General features: G+C 37.1%; 1 protein-coding gene across 1 annotated transcript; it reads left to right on the top strand.

The window, feature by feature from the left end:
• The first annotated feature begins 2147 nt into the window (after positions 1-2147).
• Positions 2148-19438, top strand: LOC117381910 (protein unc-119 homolog A-like). Its single transcript, XM_033978961.2, has 5 exons — positions 2148-2697; positions 13641-13754; positions 14483-14582; positions 14681-14853; positions 16114-19438. Exons 1-5 carry the CDS (start codon positions 2418-2420, stop codon positions 16224-16226), a joined length of 780 nt encoding a protein of 259 aa, XP_033834852.1. The 5' UTR covers positions 2148-2417; the 3' UTR covers positions 16227-19438.
• The last annotated feature ends 19 nt before the right edge of the window (positions 19439-19457 follow it).

Genomic DNA, 19457 nt, shown 5'->3' with positions numbered 1-19457 from the left:
TATGCTTATTATATTGTCTTTAATCAGAGGGATATAAAGAGCATTTAGGGACATTGCTGTGACCTCACCTTCTCATTCTGCCTTGAACAATAAACATATAAGCATCTTACTGAGGTCAGCACATTACCAGAGCAGCCACTATAATATTAAGCAGACACAAAAATACACAGGAGCACTGTTACATTGGACACAAGTTTTAAGACAATTTATGAAATCATTGCTATTGCTCACCGAGATGACATAAGATGCAAGGACCTATTATGAGAAGTGCAGCCTTAATTATAACCTAATTGCTAATTGTTATTTAATATTAAATTTCAATCAAAGATACACAGACAGTGGGTTGGTGTGTCAGTTAAACAGTTGCAAAAGCACTTGTTGCTGTACCTGTTGTTTGGATCAGCCCAGGTTAGTTTGGGGTTGAGGGTTCAAACTTTAATGCTGTGATGATGGTATCGTGGTGTAAGGGGCGTAAGGGGAGTGTGAATGAATGTCCTCACAATGGTGCAAATGTCTGTGTGTGTTTTTGCTGATAGCAGCAGCTCAAACCTGACAAAGGGACCAGCAAACTCAGCAGGCCAAAGTGAAGAGGTTTGAGTGAGGCCTATAGACCAAAGAGCACTATATCTGTGCATATAGACTGACACATCCATTAAAATTGGCCAACTACCTAATGATTATATAATGCTTACTGATTTTGGGATTGGGTTGACACCATAATGAATTTCTGTATTGCGCAAAATTGAAGCGATTATTATCACAAAAAACTAACACTAAGATGTAATAGTTGTTGGAGTTTACTTTAGTTTTCTTTTATTTTTTTGGCTAATGACTCACAATGGACCTTGTTGCCAGGCTAATACATTTTTTTTCTGTAACGTTTGTTTTTAGGTGTGTGATTCAAATCTATATTCTTGCATCTTTCAAGCAACCTCTTCAGTAACTAGTAATTTTACATTATCTTGTCTGTTGGTGAAATCGACCACAACAATTGAGGTTACGATTTTCCTCTGTTCATCAATCATCACACTTAAGCTGTCCTCTCAAGTTGTCGCTCAAATCCTTATATTTGTTTCCAACGGTTTGAGCAAAAAGTTAATTGGTGGCGTAAGATACTTATTACGAGGTAGGATACTTATTACTACTCTTTCTCCACCAATAGAAGTTGTGATATTATTACTATTCCCTGTTGTCAGTAACCATAGTGTGAATATTACATGGTTTATGTTTACTATTCTTCTCGTTTATTTGATATTAATCATATTAAGCAGAAGTCATTTGCAGTTACTTTACAGTGCCTCTAGGGTGCATCCCCACCACACTGCTCTGCACTTCAGTCTGTCCTTGTGATTTACTGAGAGAACAGTCTCACATTTACTGCCCTTTTGAGGTAATTGGCTCTTTAATCACTGCAGACAGCGAGTATTATGTAACACATGTCACAGTTTGGTTGTTAGGTTAAAGGCAGTTCTTCAGTTTGTCATATTTTTGTTAATATTTAAAAAACACAGTCTGCTGAATGCATGTAGATGTGTGACTGAAATAATCCTTGTTGAAAAGTTACAAAAAAGGTTACAAGATCTACCCCGATTACAATTTACATCCGAGAGAAAGTCACTAAATAAACTTTTTGTAATATTTTTACTGTATGTGTTTGTTTTTCTATATCCATTGAACAACCACAAATTCATCTGTTGTGTGATGGCACAGATCAGAGCAGTTTCTCCCCTAAATTAATTAAATTTTGATGATGTGGCGGTAATTAACATATACTATGTCATTGGATAAAATTGTTAGGCATGTCAAAGTTTTGTTATTTTATTGGCATTAATAAATTGAAGGCATTGTGTATGGAGAAGAGAGTTTTAGCAGGATTACACAGGGCCGTTATGAATGATCCTGTGGCAACCAAACGATGCAATCAGTCATATTGTTTAAATTAGCATTGACACACAATGCATCGTCTGGTCGTCTGTCTGGAGAGTTGCGTGCCGCGCAAAAACGCCTTTGCGCGGCACTGAATGCAAGCGGGGCGATCAGCTTCCGCGTCGCGCGCAGGAGACGCCCCCCACGCGCCCTCCTCCTCTTTCTTCTCCTTGACAGCGACGACCATCTGGTGCCTCTGTTTAATTTACGTGCTCGATTATTTCGGACTTCTTTTTGTCTGAATCAAAGTGAACGGGCGACTCGAGGAGGCGCAGTAGCCTGTAGTGTGTTGTCTTTGCGCACATTGGAGAAAAGGTTCGAGCGCGCCTCGTCTTCCGCGCAAGAGGAGCGACAGTCACAGACAGACTGCAGCCTTGTAATACAGGAGATTTAAATTAAGCAGCGGATAATAGCAGCATCCGCGCGAGGGACGCGACTGTTTAGTGTCTTGGGTTGGCAGAAGGGGGGGACGGGAGGAGGAGGAGCGGAGAATGAGCTATTCTTGTACCAGCAGAGGCAACAGCCAGGACGCAGCGAGCGCCAAGAAAGCAGCCGGTGGCGGGACTCATCCATCCACTGGCACTGACGCGGAGGCAGGCGGCAAGAACGGCACCAAGAGCGGCAGTCCCAAGGAGAAAGCAGCAGCCGGGATGAAAGTCAAGAAAGGCTCAGTAGACGTGGTGGGGGTCCCGGTGACCACAGAGGAGGAGCTGCTCACGAGCACCGGGATCACACCGGAGGACGTGCTGGGCTTACAGAAAATCACCGAGAGTAAGTGCACCTGTAAACGGCGATGTTGTGATGTTTGGAGACACATAAGCGCCCCAGTGTTCACAGATGACTCATTCTAAACGTCATTTCTGTGTCTCTGTTTTACGTAATTAGGGCCTGGATTTAAGAGGAGTAAAAAAAAAGAGTATACGCGTAATGTGGATTAAACAGGGAGACAGGGGCTGATCTGTGGGAGAATAAAATGTGCTGTAGCGTTGTAATAAAAACATGTTATTAGGCTATGTCTAAATTGCCATAGTACATTTAGATAAACTGATAATGACTAATGACAAATCTATTACTCTGATTTCTCAAAAAAATAAAATAAATAATAATTAAAGATGCACCATGCACTATGTAACTTTTTGGTGCTTGGTCTGCCATCTCCACTGAGGTGTTATTACTTTCCCTGGATTGTTCCACAGTATGACATTAAACTTATCTACCAGTCTGTTTATTATCTATTCAATTACAGGTGTTTTTATTGCAAAAAAGACTTAACCCAGCCAAGCTCTATGCATCTATTTCCTAATGTCTCACAGTACTGTCCTACTCAGTGTTATGATTGTGTCACAGTGAAGTCAAACACAGATGAGGAGCTGGCACAGTGTGAGGCCAGATAAATCAATGGGAGAATCAAAAACAGGCAAATGTATATTGTTGGGTTTTTTTTGTTTTTTTTCAAGTAGTAAGCCAAAATGCAGTAGAGCTCCTGTTTTAGTGAAAAGGGAAGAGTCAGTTTGGTGTGAGGTCTTCAAATATGTTACAGCAAAGTGTTGAAGATGGAAGAAATGTGCATCACTTTGATACAATATGGCAGTGGGTCATTTCAGTGCATTTGACAGATCCTCCAATGAAACGTGGTCTACTCGACACGTAACGCAAAATATTATCAACGTTAGAATTGACAACAACACAACATGTCACTATTTGGAGAAAATTGCTTCGTCTGGCATTAGGCCTGTTACATACATTACATACATTCTCAGTAGCTGGTTGGTAGAGTGTTTTTCCACTGACCCACAGGTTGGCAGTGCGATTCCTCCTCCCACAGATGAGTGCTGCCGTTGTGTCCTTGGGCAAGACACTTAACTCACCTCGCCCCCAGTGTCTGCGTACACTGGTGTATGACTGTGTGAATGGGTAAGTGGTTCCTTGATGTAAAGTGGTTTGAGTGCCTTGAAGGTAGCTGTATAAAAATGTGATCATTTACCATTATAAACCTCATATATCTTATTTCAAAATACCCTGTCTGCTTAATTAGTTTGAAATACTCTGCTTAATTTGAAATACCCTAATCTGCTTAATTAGCCCATATACGTTGTTACTCACTTCAATTTCTTGGAAGCTTTTGAAAACAAACCTGCAGCCAGCCATTAGCTAACAGGTGGCATCAGGGCGCTCGACTATTTAAAGCAGAGAGCAGCACTTATACAACAATGTTGCATTAGCACAATGCAAAGAGTCGAACTGTTAGTAGTGAGAAAAAAGGAGAACTAAACAGGCCTTTTGCATCACATTCTCTCTCGGATAAAGCAATTTTAGGAATGCACAATGAAAAACAGGCTGTATAATAGATGATAAGGGTAACAAAAATGCAGCTACTACTTCCTGTTAATATTTCATATCAGCTTAAATCAAACTGTGATGTGATTAGACAAATAACCAGACAGATACTGAGGAGAGTATAACTGTGGGTAGTCGTCTTTATTTCCTTATGTGCAATGTGAACAAGTTTGTGAAGCGAATCCCATTTTTGTTTGTGGCCTGTATAATGGCATCTGTGGAGAATTGTATGAGCTGTAGGTTGGAGTTATGGATCATTACAGATTTGGGACCAGAAATTTTCACTGGGAGCAAATGCTACATCCTGTTGCCATTTAGGGTTGGTAAAGAACTTGTGATGTCAGTTCATTTTATATATTTTAGAATGTTTTTTTCTTTGGGGCTGGATTGAGAAACTCTGAGATTGGATTGGGTAGGTTCAGATTGATCAATAATTCTATTAACAACGCCCCCATTACAATTGGTAATGTGTATGGCTCTAAGACGGATGACCCAGTTCTTTTCCAAAATGTTTTTTTTCCCCACCTTTGAATGCTTTTCAACTGTCCAGTCATACTTACAGCAGACTTCAGTACAGTGCTTAACCTCACAATAAACCGATCAGACAGTAAAACCGGTTGTATTTGGCAATCCACAGAAACACTCAATCACCTCACAGAAGATTTTGACCTTGGCGATATTTGACGGCTCAAACATCCAACAAAAAAACAACCAAATATACATTTTACTCACCAGTTCATCACTCTTGCTCTCGCATCAACCTAAAACTTAATAGTAGTCGATTATGCCACAAATTACAGAACAGCAGATTCATCCTATAACTATCAGTGACCATGCTCCAGTATACATTTCTTGGAAGTTTTCAAGTCAACCTAAACTGACATCCTCGCTCTGGTGGCAGGTCCTGACAGGCTTAAAACCACTGCCTTCTCTGTCGGCAAATCCAGAAAAGAAAAAGAACTTGAGCAGAACTTGTAACAAGAAATAAATGCGCTGAAACAAACAAATATGACTTATCCAGCTGAAGACTTAGGAAAAGATATGAGGAAAATGAAATATAAACTAAATTAAATCATAAGTAAAGGAACTAAAAAAAAAAATTTGAAAAAGTCTGCCCCCTTGCTCTATAAATGCTGCTATCTGAAGCGACGTTTTGATTTTAAAATGTTCATATTAACCCGTTCTACATGATCCTGGTATGTTTATCCATTGTGTTTGTAAATCAAAATATGAACATTAATAACAGACAAATCAGGTCTCTCCCGCTAGTGTTAGCAACAGGTTTGATTGACAGCATTGCTAAGAGCCTGCTCGCTGCTAAACCTGCAGTGCGGGTGGGAAGCGACGATTTGCCAAAACAGCCACATCAAAGGAATTCAAACACAAAACATTCAACATCAAATGAGTCTCTACGCAGATGATATACTTCTCTTCTTACAAAAACAATCCTCATCACTTCACCACTCAGTAAAACGTATATACCGGTAATTCTTTTCAAAGTTATCCCAATACTATCCCAAATTTTCAATACTCCCTTTACATTCCGATAGTTGGGATGTAGCAGCAGCAACCACCGCAGTACCACTAACCACCAGTCACATCACGTACCACGGAATAAAGGCTTCCTCCAGGCTGTCAGAACTGTTTACCATCAACTTCCCTCCACTTCTCAAACAAATAGAAAGTTATCTGCAAAGCTGGAATACTCTCCCCATCTCACTCACTGGCAGAATCGTATAAAAATGTCAATTCTTCCCAAGTCAATTACCTACTTTCAATGATCCTAGTACAACCCACCCAAGCCTGGTTCTGGATTCTGTCATTTGTGCTTTTGGTGTAGTCTTTGTATCGATCCAGACGGGAATATCTGAATGCTTTAGTCTCCCACGCTGAATCCTGATTTGGTCCTGCAGCGTCATCTCCGGAGGCAGGGAAATATGTGCAAATCGTCACAACAACAACCATGCCATCACTACGGCAACGTGCCACACCGTCACCACAGCAACACCAAGCATCTCTTGTCTGCTCCCACGCATTTCCTCCTCTGAAACTAGATGCATTTATAGTGTTTTTAGGCTGAATTAATAATGGAAAGTGCTGATTTTCGTTTGTTGTTTTGCAATCCTGATACATACTACAAATAGATTTTTTTTAATGCAACAAAACATTATACTATAGACTGTAATTCATCAAAATACAAGGATTTAGGCCAGATATTGACATAATTAAAGTAGTGGCTTTTTTCAACCAGCTGTTTTTTTACTGTGGCAAATTAAAAAAACAAAACAAAAAAAAAACACCTGTCTCCTTTACCAACCTCATATTATTGTACTGGACTGTTTATATTAAGTCATACTGTTCATTTCTGTTAAGAGAACAAGATCATTCTAAAACCATTCATGAAAGGTCTAATTTGGTCCTATTTAATTTCTGTTTTCTTTCTTTCTTCTCTTGCTACATATATTTGCACTGAACATCGTGTCACTCTTTGACCATATAAAGCTTTTCTCTGGAGGATCCAACTTTTCCCCCCCCATTTTACACTGAACTAAAGTCGTTTTGATTCAGTTGCCACAGTTTTTTCTGCAGTATGTGTCTGCAGATCTGCGCTTCTGTCGAGGTTAATTAAGATTTACACAGAACTGCTTCTCTCTGGATGACTCTAATCCCAAATGTTGGACTTAATCTGTGATGACACTTTACAACAAGAGCAGAAATCTGTCCCTAGAGTCACCATAATGACGCCCTGCCAAGTCTGACGAGTGGGGACAGTCAAATACTTAGAAAACACCTCGTCAGCAGCACTTATTTTGAGCCTCACTGGTTAGATAGTGTACATTCTAATTAAAAGTATGTTTTGAATTTTATTTAATAGATATGTGATTGAGGGTATATTTCTGGTGATTGAGGAAAATAGTACAATTTCAAACTTGATTTTGATACTAAGGAAAAGGCTGGATACTTGACGCTGATTTTGATACCACAATGATATTTTAAGACAATATGCTGTACAAATATTCTTTAATATGGCCATGTGATCTGCACTGCTTTGATATCGATCGAGACCATTCTGTAACTATTCTGGAAAGGTCCAACTTTGTTCTTTTCATGTGATTTTTTTTTTTTTTTTTTCATTTTTTACTGTTCAATCAATTTTGCCAACTAATGTCACACAAAGCAGTGCACACAGATACTGCATGGATATTGGCACAGTCTGCACCATACAGGTTCTATCAAAAGTTGATCTATAACTTTTCACTGACTTTAATGGAAAGACATGGTTTTAAATCTAAGAACAGTAAGATCAAAGTTGCCGAACAAGAAAAAATAAAATGCTGGTATTTGGGCAGTTGATGAAAGTTTCCTTTGGAGTTTACATTTGTTTACATGGTGTATGGTGTAAGTTGGCAAAAAACGATTGAGTATCTAGTCTGATCACGTTACACACAGGTTCACTCTATATTTTACAGTACAATTTACAAACGTGTGAAATGGTAATAGCTAGGTGTTGGTGTAATATTCTAGAAAAGGCCCTTATAGTCATGCACTTACTCAGAGCTCCCATAACCCACTTTTTGTGTCCAGGTAAACTCTCTGTAAATGGGCCATCAGTGCGTGAATGAACCAGGACAGATTTCAATAGAGAAACTATCTGGATGATATTTATTTGCTTTTGTGTTATTACTGTTCAATTTGTCCAAAACTAGGATTTATGGGGATGTTTAGGTTTAGTAGAAAGTAATTATAACACCTTATACACACATTTAATCTCATTTTAGGTATTTTTCAGTAACATTTTCATGTTGTTCTCACTTATGCTCCATTGTCTGTGTTGTTTACTGGGTAAAGTTAAGGCAAAGCAAGGCAAGTTTATTTGTGTAGCACAATTTGTACACAAAGTAATTCAAAGTGCTTTACAGAATAAGAAACATTAAAATCACAATACAACAAATCAAAACATAAATAATCAGACAGACAGGTGAGTGAAACAACTTCATAAACTGCACAGATACGCAGAGAGGTGTAATATTTTTCTTCACTTGAACACAATGTATATCCAAACACTGAGATGTGCGTGTGCATCAACAGCGAGTCATTGATAAAATTTACCATTATTTCTCTGTTATAATGCAACCATGCAGACAGTGGAGCGCAGCCACAGGCCCACGCTGAATTTGATTTAATGAATACATGTGCATTTGCTGTCGTTAGAGGCTGATGTTTGAAAGCACAACACTTTTTCACCAAGTACAAATTCGGGTTTTATTCCATGTGTGGTTCGCTCTTTGGTTATCTCTTAAACATATGAATATGAATTTACATCATTCGTGGCAAAAATGAAAATTGTTACAGTAGATTATGGCTCTGTAGACGTGTAATTTATTTTGCTTGTGACTGACAACAGCGCGTCTGTCCTACATTTCATTACAATTACAATTTAAGACTAACTTAGTTCATCATTAATATTAGCAATAAAATACCATACAATGTCCCCATGTCCAACACATGATGTTTCCTACAGTCAGATATTAAAATCCTTATGTGCAAGTTTTTACGTTGAATAGAACAGTACAAATGAACTAGACTGATGTGGACACACTCAATTATCTAAAATGTGCTTTTTCAAATTTCTAGTAAAATTATTCAGATCTACGGATAATGTCAGATTGTCTGGAGCTGATTCCACCGTTTGATCGTTTGAAAAGAAAAGGCCGACTGAGAAAAGGTCGAGGATCTTTTTGGGTTCACAGTGACCGAGTGGATCGAGGAGTTTGTTCAGAACAGGGTTTAATACATTTTTTCTAGGGAGGTGGAACTGCATTATTAATAATTTTGAATTATACTCGTAAACATCATTTCAGCAATTGACAAAAAGTTGTTTAGTCTGCAGCTCTATGAGACGTGGCTAAAGCTAAAGCTATTGTAAACACAAAACTACTTCTGGTTTATCGCCAGCTTTTTCTGCATTTATTTCATTTCTCTGTGCCTCTACTCTGCATTTTAACCTCTCTTTCTGAAATGCAGTGGGTTTGGCTCATGTTAGATGCATTATGCATTAAAAGAAAACAGCACTGTATGAAATTTATCTATAAGGGACTACTTCAAAAACTGTCAGAATACCTCACCTGCTTGTTATTCACTGATAACGAAACATTTAATACCAGATCACACGACTGCATAAGACTAAGGACTAGCTGCACCAAAACTGAGATGGGAAAGAGGCTTTTAGCTGTTTTGCTTTGCAAAAATGGAATACAGTCCAAGGAAAAGCTAAATTGGAGACCCTGGCGGCACAATCACAATTTAATAATATGGTAAAATAATATGGTAACAAACTTTTATACACACATCTGCACCTGTTTTAATATTATGTTATATGAACTTATATACTTACTTGTTTTGTTGTATTGTGTATTTTGAACACCCATGAAAAAGAGAAGTGCTCTTATTGTGCTTCTCTGTGTAAATAAAGATAAAGAAAAGAAAACCACACTTGCACTGAAAGGATCTTAGTCATATCTGAAATCCAGTCTTTTCGACTGACCTCACTGGCCTCTGTTAAATCACTCTGGGAGGATGATTTGGGAGTGGTGTTTGATGATGACATGTGGAGTAAAATTCTGGACAAGGTACATTATTTCTCAATCTGTGCTAAACATGGGATTGATTTAGAGTAAAATATTGCATTGTACACATTGAATAAAAGTTAGGCTTTCAAAAATATATCAGAATGTCAACCCAACTTGTGCTGGCAGCAGCTTCTTATACAGTGTTCATATGTCGTGGTCTTGTTCTGCCTTGTGATCTTATTGGACAAACATTTTTGACAGTTTGAGTAAAGTTACAGGGAAACCACTTGCTCCTGATGCTGTTACTGCTATTTTTGGGCAAACCTCTGGCCTTGCTTCATTATCATCAGCAGAGAAATCTTTTGTAGCTTTAACTACTTTGTTAGGAAGACATTTGAGATTACTCAAATCTTTTAAACCACCATCTCATTTTCAGTTGACCAGGGACGTCCTTTATTTTGCAATATTGGGAAAGATTTAGTATTTGTTGAAGGGCAATTGTGAAATTTGGGATCCTTTGTTTCAGTATGTCGAGAAGATGGCCTTCCCAGATAACCCTGAATAATTTTCTCTTTAATTTTATTTTTTTTATTCTCTAGTGAGCCCCTCACAAGCACCACTTGTTACTTATACAGATGCATTTGTGTGTGTGTGTTTTGAGGGATTATTTTTAATAGTTACTTTTATGTTTAAGTATGTGTATGTAAATTGATAATGCGATAATTTACAAACATTTATATTTGACATTGACGTTCTTGTCTTTACACTGTTGCTTTTTTGATTGAAGGAAAATAAAGAACTCCAGCGTCATGCCTCTTCTCTTCAACTCTCAGGCTACTACAATTTATTCTACAACAAATATATTATATACACTTATGGAAACTTAAATGCAGATATTAAATGTGATGGTTAAGCAGACTCGCCCAGTTTTCACACACCGATGACAATAAGTGCAGTGTAACGTCTGCATTTTAAGAGCACAAACAGTGCAGTGAATTCAAATGGGAACACTGTTATTCTCTGTTTGTTCCTAGTACAGTGTCTGTTTGTTGCATAGAGCTCTCTCTTCACTTAAGCTCATGCAGATTAAAACATGTCCATATTCACAATCCCAGTTGTTATAACCTTCTGCCTAATACCCTCTCCCGACTGTCTCTCACTCAGCTATCCTCTTGGGGGGGTCATTAACTATTAGGACAAGCATCAGCAGCCTCCAGTGTTAACCAGGGTGAACCTTTGCTGATTAAGTATAAATTCACTTCACACTTGTTGCATATGGAGGTTGTTGTCCTCCTAAATCTCGTCAAATGGAGCAGGATTCAACTGTTTGAAATAAACTGACCAGACAGTGTGATGCTGACTGGCTCCCTGTTCCACTTAAGGACGTTTTGTGTGGAGGGATTGTGACATAAATGCATAAACATGAGCAGGATATACCAAGGAGCAAAGCCAGTATTCCTCTGAGATTTAAGCGTGCGTGCAGGCAGTAGGGGGCACACAAGGTGGCATTGGTTTGGTGACAAAAACAAGTTAATCTCTTTTCAAAGCTTAAATATGGAGGGGGGGTTGACCCAGTGGCATCAGATGATTTATTTGCAAAGAGGCTCATTCTTTTTGTGTCTCAAGTAAACATTTGAATTACATTTTTTGTGTTTAAGATAAGATTAAGGTAACTCTAAGTCTCTTCAAGTGTGTGACAGTTGCTCGGTGATTTGACGAGTTTCCATGTGCCCTGACACTTCACCCACCGTGCCTATAAAGTTTGGTGTGACGTCACTTCTGGGTCCAAGACAGGCAGATTCGTGGTAATTTCTATTTTATTTTTTTTACCAAAGCTAGAACAGCTGTAAAGTTGCCAGTTGAATCCGGACGTGACATAATCACTTAACATCTCTACAGGCCATAGAGTAACAGTGAATGAATAAAGCAATGTAAAGTTTCTTTGAGTTTCCAAAATGTTCTTGATAAATAAAGTGCACAAAAGTGTTTTTCCCTCATGGCTTTTTACATTTTGAACTGAAATTTTAGCATCCATTTGCACTTTGTTTCTACTTTTTGGAGAAAAGTCAAGCCAGTTTTGGGTCACATGCTCTGCCTTGACCTTTACACTAAAATTAATCTAATAAATTTTGAGTAATCCTATAGGTGCAAACAACACAACATATTTATACGCACATGAGCTGGTAAATCATAATACCAATTTGCCGGCTATGCAGCGATAAAACTAATTAATACAAATTTTATCTTTAATGCACTTTTTATTACTTTATAACAGAAATTGATGCCACTATTACAGTAAACAGAAGTTGATAATCTTACACTATCTTTTTTGTTTCCTGTTGCCGTGTTGTGGTTGTGTCGCTGTGTGATAACATGTTACATGATACAATTAAGAAGATAAGCAGGTTATTTTTGTCACACTGTCGGCTGTGATGAACAGATCAATTCGGCTTTTTGTAATGCAAAAAATGTATAAAAGCTATCAGCTTTATATTACCTTTCAGTGGTAAATAAATTAATCTTGTTATTTCTGCAGCAGCTAAATGTTGCAGAAGAAATTATTTATTATAATTATTTACTGTCAGTCAGTGGTTCTCAGGCTGTTGTTGTGTACGACTGACGGGACTGAGACGGTGAACAGGAGTGTTTATAATAGTTTAATTTTGAGTTAGTTTGAGTTTTTTTCTTATTTATTGGTGGGAGATGGTTCAATCCCCTCTCCCAGCAATGAATACCATTACTGTGTCCTTGAGCAAGACACATTCTTAGCTTGAAGTCTTTGTGAACGGCTCCTTGATGGTTATTATCTTATAGACCTGCTCATGTGGAATCTGACGTAGAATAGATATTGTCTAAGATCAGAAACACCTGAGCGACGTCATACTCTGGACTACTTTGGTGTCTCAATGACAACAGTTTGTGAAGGTGTTTGGGTCTATAGATTTGATTTTAAAATGGCACATCATATCATTAACATATCAAGCACACAATGGTGTTACACTGACCCTTTATTCTCATAGAGAACAGTGTACATTATAGTGCCTTCTGCATGTGCTTTTGTCAGTCGTCCCTGAGTGTCTGCACTGGGCGGGACAGTAATGAGCGCTGACACAGGCTGGAGATGGCAGCAGGGATTAAAGAACAGAAATAACCTTCCTCTTTATCACCACCACCGCTGTGTTTGGGCCCTCTGCAGAGAAGACTGAGGAGGGGCACTTGTTATGAAGCTATTATGAAGTTATGAGCTACAATTCGCTTTAATAGCTACTATGTACGTTGCAAATTTGTCTAACTAGCTTGTTGGTTATTTTGTTCAGTTTGTATGTCTAGAAAGGCTACTGCACATAATTATTTCAGATATTAATTCAGTAATACACGTGACATGAGCTGGGAAAAAGGTTTATTACCAAGATGGTAAGGCTACAACTAAAGATCAGTCCCGATTATCCCGTCCTACAAGATTTTAATTTAATCAAAATGACACAAAAGGAACATACATTTTGTGATTTTTATGAAAGGTGGTTATTTCTTTTTATTCATTTTGTTGGAAGATTAACCACATAATTCTTTACTAGAAAAAAAAAGCTGACTAAAGTAATCACTAGCTGGAGTCTGTACTTAGATACACTTTGGGTTCATTACAGTAAATACCCTTCACCACCAATGTTTGCCAAGTTTAGTGTCAGTTCATCCTATTCGGAGCAATTGTATGTAGTATTGCAATAGTGAAGTTTTGATGTTATATCTTGGTATTGTCCTTTCTTTTTTGTGGTTACTTCTCTGAAATGTGTCCATCTTGTCTCTCAGATTACCTGTGCAGTCCGGATGAAAACGTCTACAACATCGACTTCACCAGATTCAAGATCAGAGACATGGAGACCGGCACTGTGCTGTTTGAGATCACCAAACCTCCATCAACAGGTCACATGTCATAGTTATACATAAAAACAGACAGACAGACAATACATTATGATCGCCTCCTTAAAGACACACTGTCATTTCTCTGATGGCGGTATGACACCTGCTTCTCTCAGTGGAGATGACATTACTTTCCCTGCAATATTCTACAGTTTGCCATTAAATGTACTGATCTTGCATTTATTCAATCACAGTTTTGTTTTGTGTTATTACTGAAAAATCGCCACAGATCTGCCCTGTAATTTGGGCGGCTTGGAGATAGATATGTTTAATGCCATACTGTGAAACATACTGGGAAACAACAAAAGTTTCACTGAAACACGCATCAGAAACCTTGAATATTTTGTAACAAATAACAAACTAACTTATTCATTATTTGAGTATTTCACCACAGGTAAAATATCTGGAAGGTGATACAGGATCAGGACAGGACAGCTTGCTATTATTTAAGTCATCATTTACATAAAGTTCCTGTGTTTTTGTGGAAAATCCTTTAGTTTATACCTCTACAAACATGCGAATAACAGTTTTGGGTCTTTTCTCAAATGTTAATTATGTTGGATGTGCTGTCAATGCACAGATTTCCTCCTAAAATCGTGTAGCTTTTACTTGAAATATAATCCAACATGTCACACTATGAAGATAAAGTCTGTCTGTGGACGTATCTATATTTGTAGACAATGTAATTTCATTTTGTATTTAATTTATATATATTTTTTTATCACATTCAGATAAAGCAGGAGAGAAGAGGGACATCGACCCTAATGCTGGGAGGTTTGTGCGATACCAGTTCACTCCAGCTTTTCTACGACTCAGACAAGTTGGTGCCACGTGAGTCATAAATTATACTTATTAGCAATCAACCAATAACACCAATAATGATCATTTATTGTACCGTTAAAATTTGATTTTGTTATTTTTTATTGCAGAGTTGAGTTCACCGTTGGAGACCTGCCCATTGAAAACTTCCGGATGATCGAGAGGCATTATTTCAGGGAGAAGCTGCTGAAGAGTTTTGATTTTGAGTTTGGGTTTTGTATGCCCAACAGCAAGAACACCTGCGAACATATCTACGAGTTTCCCCCACTGTCAGATGACACCAGTAAGTCACATTTTAGAGTTTCTCATAGCAGTGTCCATAGAACTGTCTGTTTGCTCTTATGTCATCCAATGTGATCATGGTAATGCAAAAAAACGTGCAATATCAAACAGTGCAACTTACTTTGCTATGAAAGAGCCCCAAACTAAAACCCCAACCTTAACCTGTCATGTTCCTAAACTCAACACCAGTCGAAAGGGGAAGCGATGTACTTATAAAACTGCTTCCAATGTCATTTTGCTTAAATAATAGAAACAATATCTGTCAGTGGGGTAGAAGCAGATTTGATGGTGAATTAATTGGCATCAAATTCAATTCAATTCATTTTATTTTTCTAACACCCAAAATCACAACAACAGTTGTCTCGAAGGGCCTTCGTGTTTTAGTTGATGGGGGAAACCGGAGTACCCGAAGGAAACCCATCCAGACACGGGGAGAAACATGAAAAACTCCACACAGAAAGGCCTGGGTGACCCGGGGATCGAACCAAACCCTCTTGCTGTGAGGCATGAGTGTTGCCACTCAGCCACCGTGCTGCCTACACACAAAAACAAACAGAAACAAAAACAAAAATATTGTGTTGTGTCATCTTAAAAATAATAACTAATAAACATCCACCACATAAACTAATAGAAACCACAGATTTTAAGATAAATATCACAAATTCAAGAAATTTAACAAATGAGTGTGTTTGTTTTGTTTTGTTTTGTTTTTGCTGTGCAGCTGTTGTCTTGTTGATATCACTTTAAAAAGTTCTCTCAACGTAGCAGCAGAGGGGGCTAGCCCTCTGATCAACACTCTAGTTCCTGAAACAATAAATTCCAGCACATGGGCATAAGATCATTTGTTGTGACCTGATTTCTCAAGTGTAAATACTGTTTAAAATTGTCTCTCTCTTCTCAGTTAGTGTGACTGCTGAGGAATTAAGGAATTGAGGAGTCAATGAGGCAACTGGATAAAAATGAGATGTCGTTTAAGTTTAAATTGTTTTAAGAGGTTTTTTTTTTTTTTTTTTTGCTACTTGTTGTTTTTTCTAATCTGTTATAGTCATAGTTTTATGTGTTTTGAATTCCTCAGATTATAACATACAAAAAGAGATTAAAAGTGTAATAAAACATTTCTTATTCATATAGTTAAATATCGTATTGACTTTAAAATCAACATGAACATCACTGACAACCCCAGACCACTTGAGTTTTATGCTATAAGGTAAATAAAAATGGATTAACTATAGTGTTGTTTATTACTGTCTTTGTGTTACAGTTCGAGAGATGGTCTTGCACCCGTACGACACTCAGTCCGACAGTTTCTACTTTGTGAACAATAAACTGGTGATGCACAACAAGGCAGACTACTCCTACAACGGCGGTACATAGAGAAACATACAGAGAATACAAACTGAAGCAGGTTTGGACTTTTGGACCAGTTCACCATGCGACCCAGGGCCTCCAAATATCTCCACTCTGGCCTGGTCTGTGGTGTGTGTTTTAAACCAGCAGTTAAATTGCTCTTTCGCCACGTCAAGAAGTCAAAATAATGATAGAAGATATTTTTTTCATTCCTGTAAATGTCTTGAAAAAAACATTTATATAATTAAAGGTGTATTTTGTGACTTTTCTGATGACGGGTGCACTGCTACCTCATTGTCTCCTCGGAGCTTTCTTGCTTTTCTTGAAGTGTTCCACAGTAACTTATCAAGATAGCATTAATTTAATTCATTCGTTCATTTTATGGCTCAAAAATACCTTGAAAAACACTGCAAGTGGGGTCACCTCTCCCCAGATCTGACCTGTATCTGTGTCACTTGCTTGTCTAGATTAGTTTAATTCTGAACTGTGGAACATTCCAGGCAGAGCAATAACATCCCCATGGACACAAGCAAGTAGTGAACCCTCCACCACAAAAGTTGCGTAGTTCACCTTTAAAGGGACTATATATAGGTTTGGTGGTTTAAAAAAACATAATATTACAGTCTAACTACTACTGCTAAACCCCCTCCCAGCACAACGCAGTATGTGATTTCACTGTTAATACTTCCTCAGGGAAACATCAGTTTAAACCAATGAGAAGCTTACAGTTAAATAAAGATTAGACGATATCTGATCTGATCCCTGTTACAGTATGATATTTCAGTTATTTCGTCTTTCTCTCTCTCTCTTAGTTACCTTTTAAAAATACATAAAGAATCAAAACAAAATTGGGATCGAGGCTCTATCAGTCCTAATATCCATGTTCATAGCAGCCCCAATGCGATTTAATTGAAAAACCTACATTTGTAATCACATGAGTCTAGCTGTGAATAGAAGAATAAAAAGGAATTTTGATGTTTTTGTTTTAGATTGCAATTATCTGGCCCCACAAATTTATAAATTGTTTGATAAAGTTGTTTTGAATTCAAATGTTAAATGGTTAAATATGCACATAGGAAGCAAAAATCACAATTCTATTACAACCCTGTTATTTCTGACATAAAATTTAGAAACTTGCTATATATATTCGATATCAATATGACCCATGATTCATAACGGTCAGGAGGGCTGGACCCATCAGCAGGATTAGCTACTGTACATGTTTTAAGTTGGGTTGAATTTTAAATATGCACAATTAAAATATGACTGACTATAATGAAAAAGTTCCATTAAGGGTCAAAAACTGCAAGTCAAAATATTAATATTATAATTGTATATCTTGTACTGCATACAGTACTTACATTACTACATATAGTCCCTTTAAAACTATCTTCTGTTTGTCTGTCTGAAGCATGTTTCAACTCTGGTTCATCGACTCTTTGGCAGTTCACAGTAGTTTACAATAATAAAATAAACTCTGAAACCTATAGCACCTTTTGTAGAAACCACCATAGAAATATTAGTGTTTATACTTCCTGTTTCTGATAATTTAGCAGTGACTTCTTCTGTCATGTGTCTTGTATCCCCTGTAGTTTTAGCTCAGAGCGTGTTATGTGTGTACCACCCCCTTACTATTATTACTTTAGATTTATTTAATTTTAAAGGTAGTTGTAGATACAATTATAAAAAGCTTGAAGTTGCACTATTTGTGGAAGTATATTTTTGTTACTTATGGAAAGGATATTACAGTAATAAAGGTTCTTTACCAGTTGGATCATGGCAAGACATGTTTAAAAGCAGTAAAAAGCACCGGTAGGTACTATTTGATAATTGGCTCTGTGCACAATGTTTTTTGCCAAGTGGAGCTAAAATCACAAAATCATGATAAATCAGGCAGTGGACAGGGAGCTGCAGGGGGATGTCACTGACAACCTGTTAAACACTTTACAAATGTGAGGAAAACTTCACCAGAGGACACTTGTGTGTTTACAAAGGTACATCTTTGTGTGTCGGGGCTAATGCTAATTTTGGCTGCCTAATAAATATTTAAATAATACCAATGACTGAAATAATCTACACCTAAAAATTGTTGGACTGTCCTTACAACAAATATTATTTCGTTGTTATGTTGCATTTAATGTTTTCATAAAAGTTAGCATTAATATTGACATACGTTTCAAAAAATAGGAGTGTCCTCTGGTTAAGGTTTCCTGTCCCCTTGATTGGGACTTGTCGGCTACAGTTGGAGCCGATTGTAAGGAGTTAATTTTCACACTAAACAAAATTAGGGCTAGTTTATTTTATGTAAATCTGACAACTTTTGTATTTCAAGATGGATCATCTGTTGGAGAAGAAATATTTCACTTGATTATAATGTGTCAGACATATTTTAAGCATGTAAAAAAATAATAATAATTCTAAACAAAATATTTAAATCAAAGCTGATGCTGTTTGAGTCATTTTAACTTGCATGAATTATGTGCATTGTAAAACATTGCAGTAAGTGAGGACCTGACTGCGCTGCTTTGCTTCATTTTACTTTAATCACAAAATCCAGGCTTCGATAACCCCATTCATACTGCTGAATCACAAATGACCAATATCTGCATTAAAATGAGTCATATCTGCATTAGGTCAAATGAAATGAGCTTGTGATAATAATCATTTTCATTTAACTTTCATTGAACATTTTCACTTGATATTTTAATATGTTTATTTATTCTTTAATTATCTACTTTGAAGAAGATTTTACATATTCACCAGCAAATCCAAAACACTAGATTAAAAAAGTCTAATCAAGATTATTACTGTATTGTGGAATATTTGAACTGTTAAATTATATATTTTTGCTGTGTTTTTTGCAAAGATTCAAAGCAATGGTATTATGGACATAAGAACCACAAAACAGAAAGGGGATCCTGCATACTGTGCCTTGAAATCACCTCACGCAAGTTCAGAAGCAAAGGTTAATGGTCATACAGGCAGTTAGAGAAATTATAAATTGAATACTTTATTTCAATAATTTGGTCAACATAGTTGTAACTTATGTCATAACTTAAGAGCTAACATTGGTAATAGGTTGTAAATGCACAAAATGAGACATGAGGCAAAAAAGATTGTTCTGAATGTTTTTGAAAAGTGTAAAACATTTTAATGTAGATGCATTTAAAACTGTATCATATTTGTTTCTGAAAAGTCAAACGTGGTGTGGCTGAAATAAAGATGTATTGTACTTTTTCAACAAATTGACTCAATATT

The sequence above is a fragment of the Periophthalmus magnuspinnatus genome, chromosome 14 (assembly GCF_009829125.3).
Source record: "Periophthalmus magnuspinnatus isolate fPerMag1 chromosome 14, fPerMag1.2.pri, whole genome shotgun sequence".
Taxonomy (NCBI): Eukaryota; Metazoa; Chordata; class Actinopteri; order Gobiiformes; family Gobiidae; genus Periophthalmus; species Periophthalmus magnuspinnatus.
The sequence above is the reverse complement of the archived record's forward strand: the minus strand, read 5'-3'. Positions and strand labels throughout refer to the sequence as shown.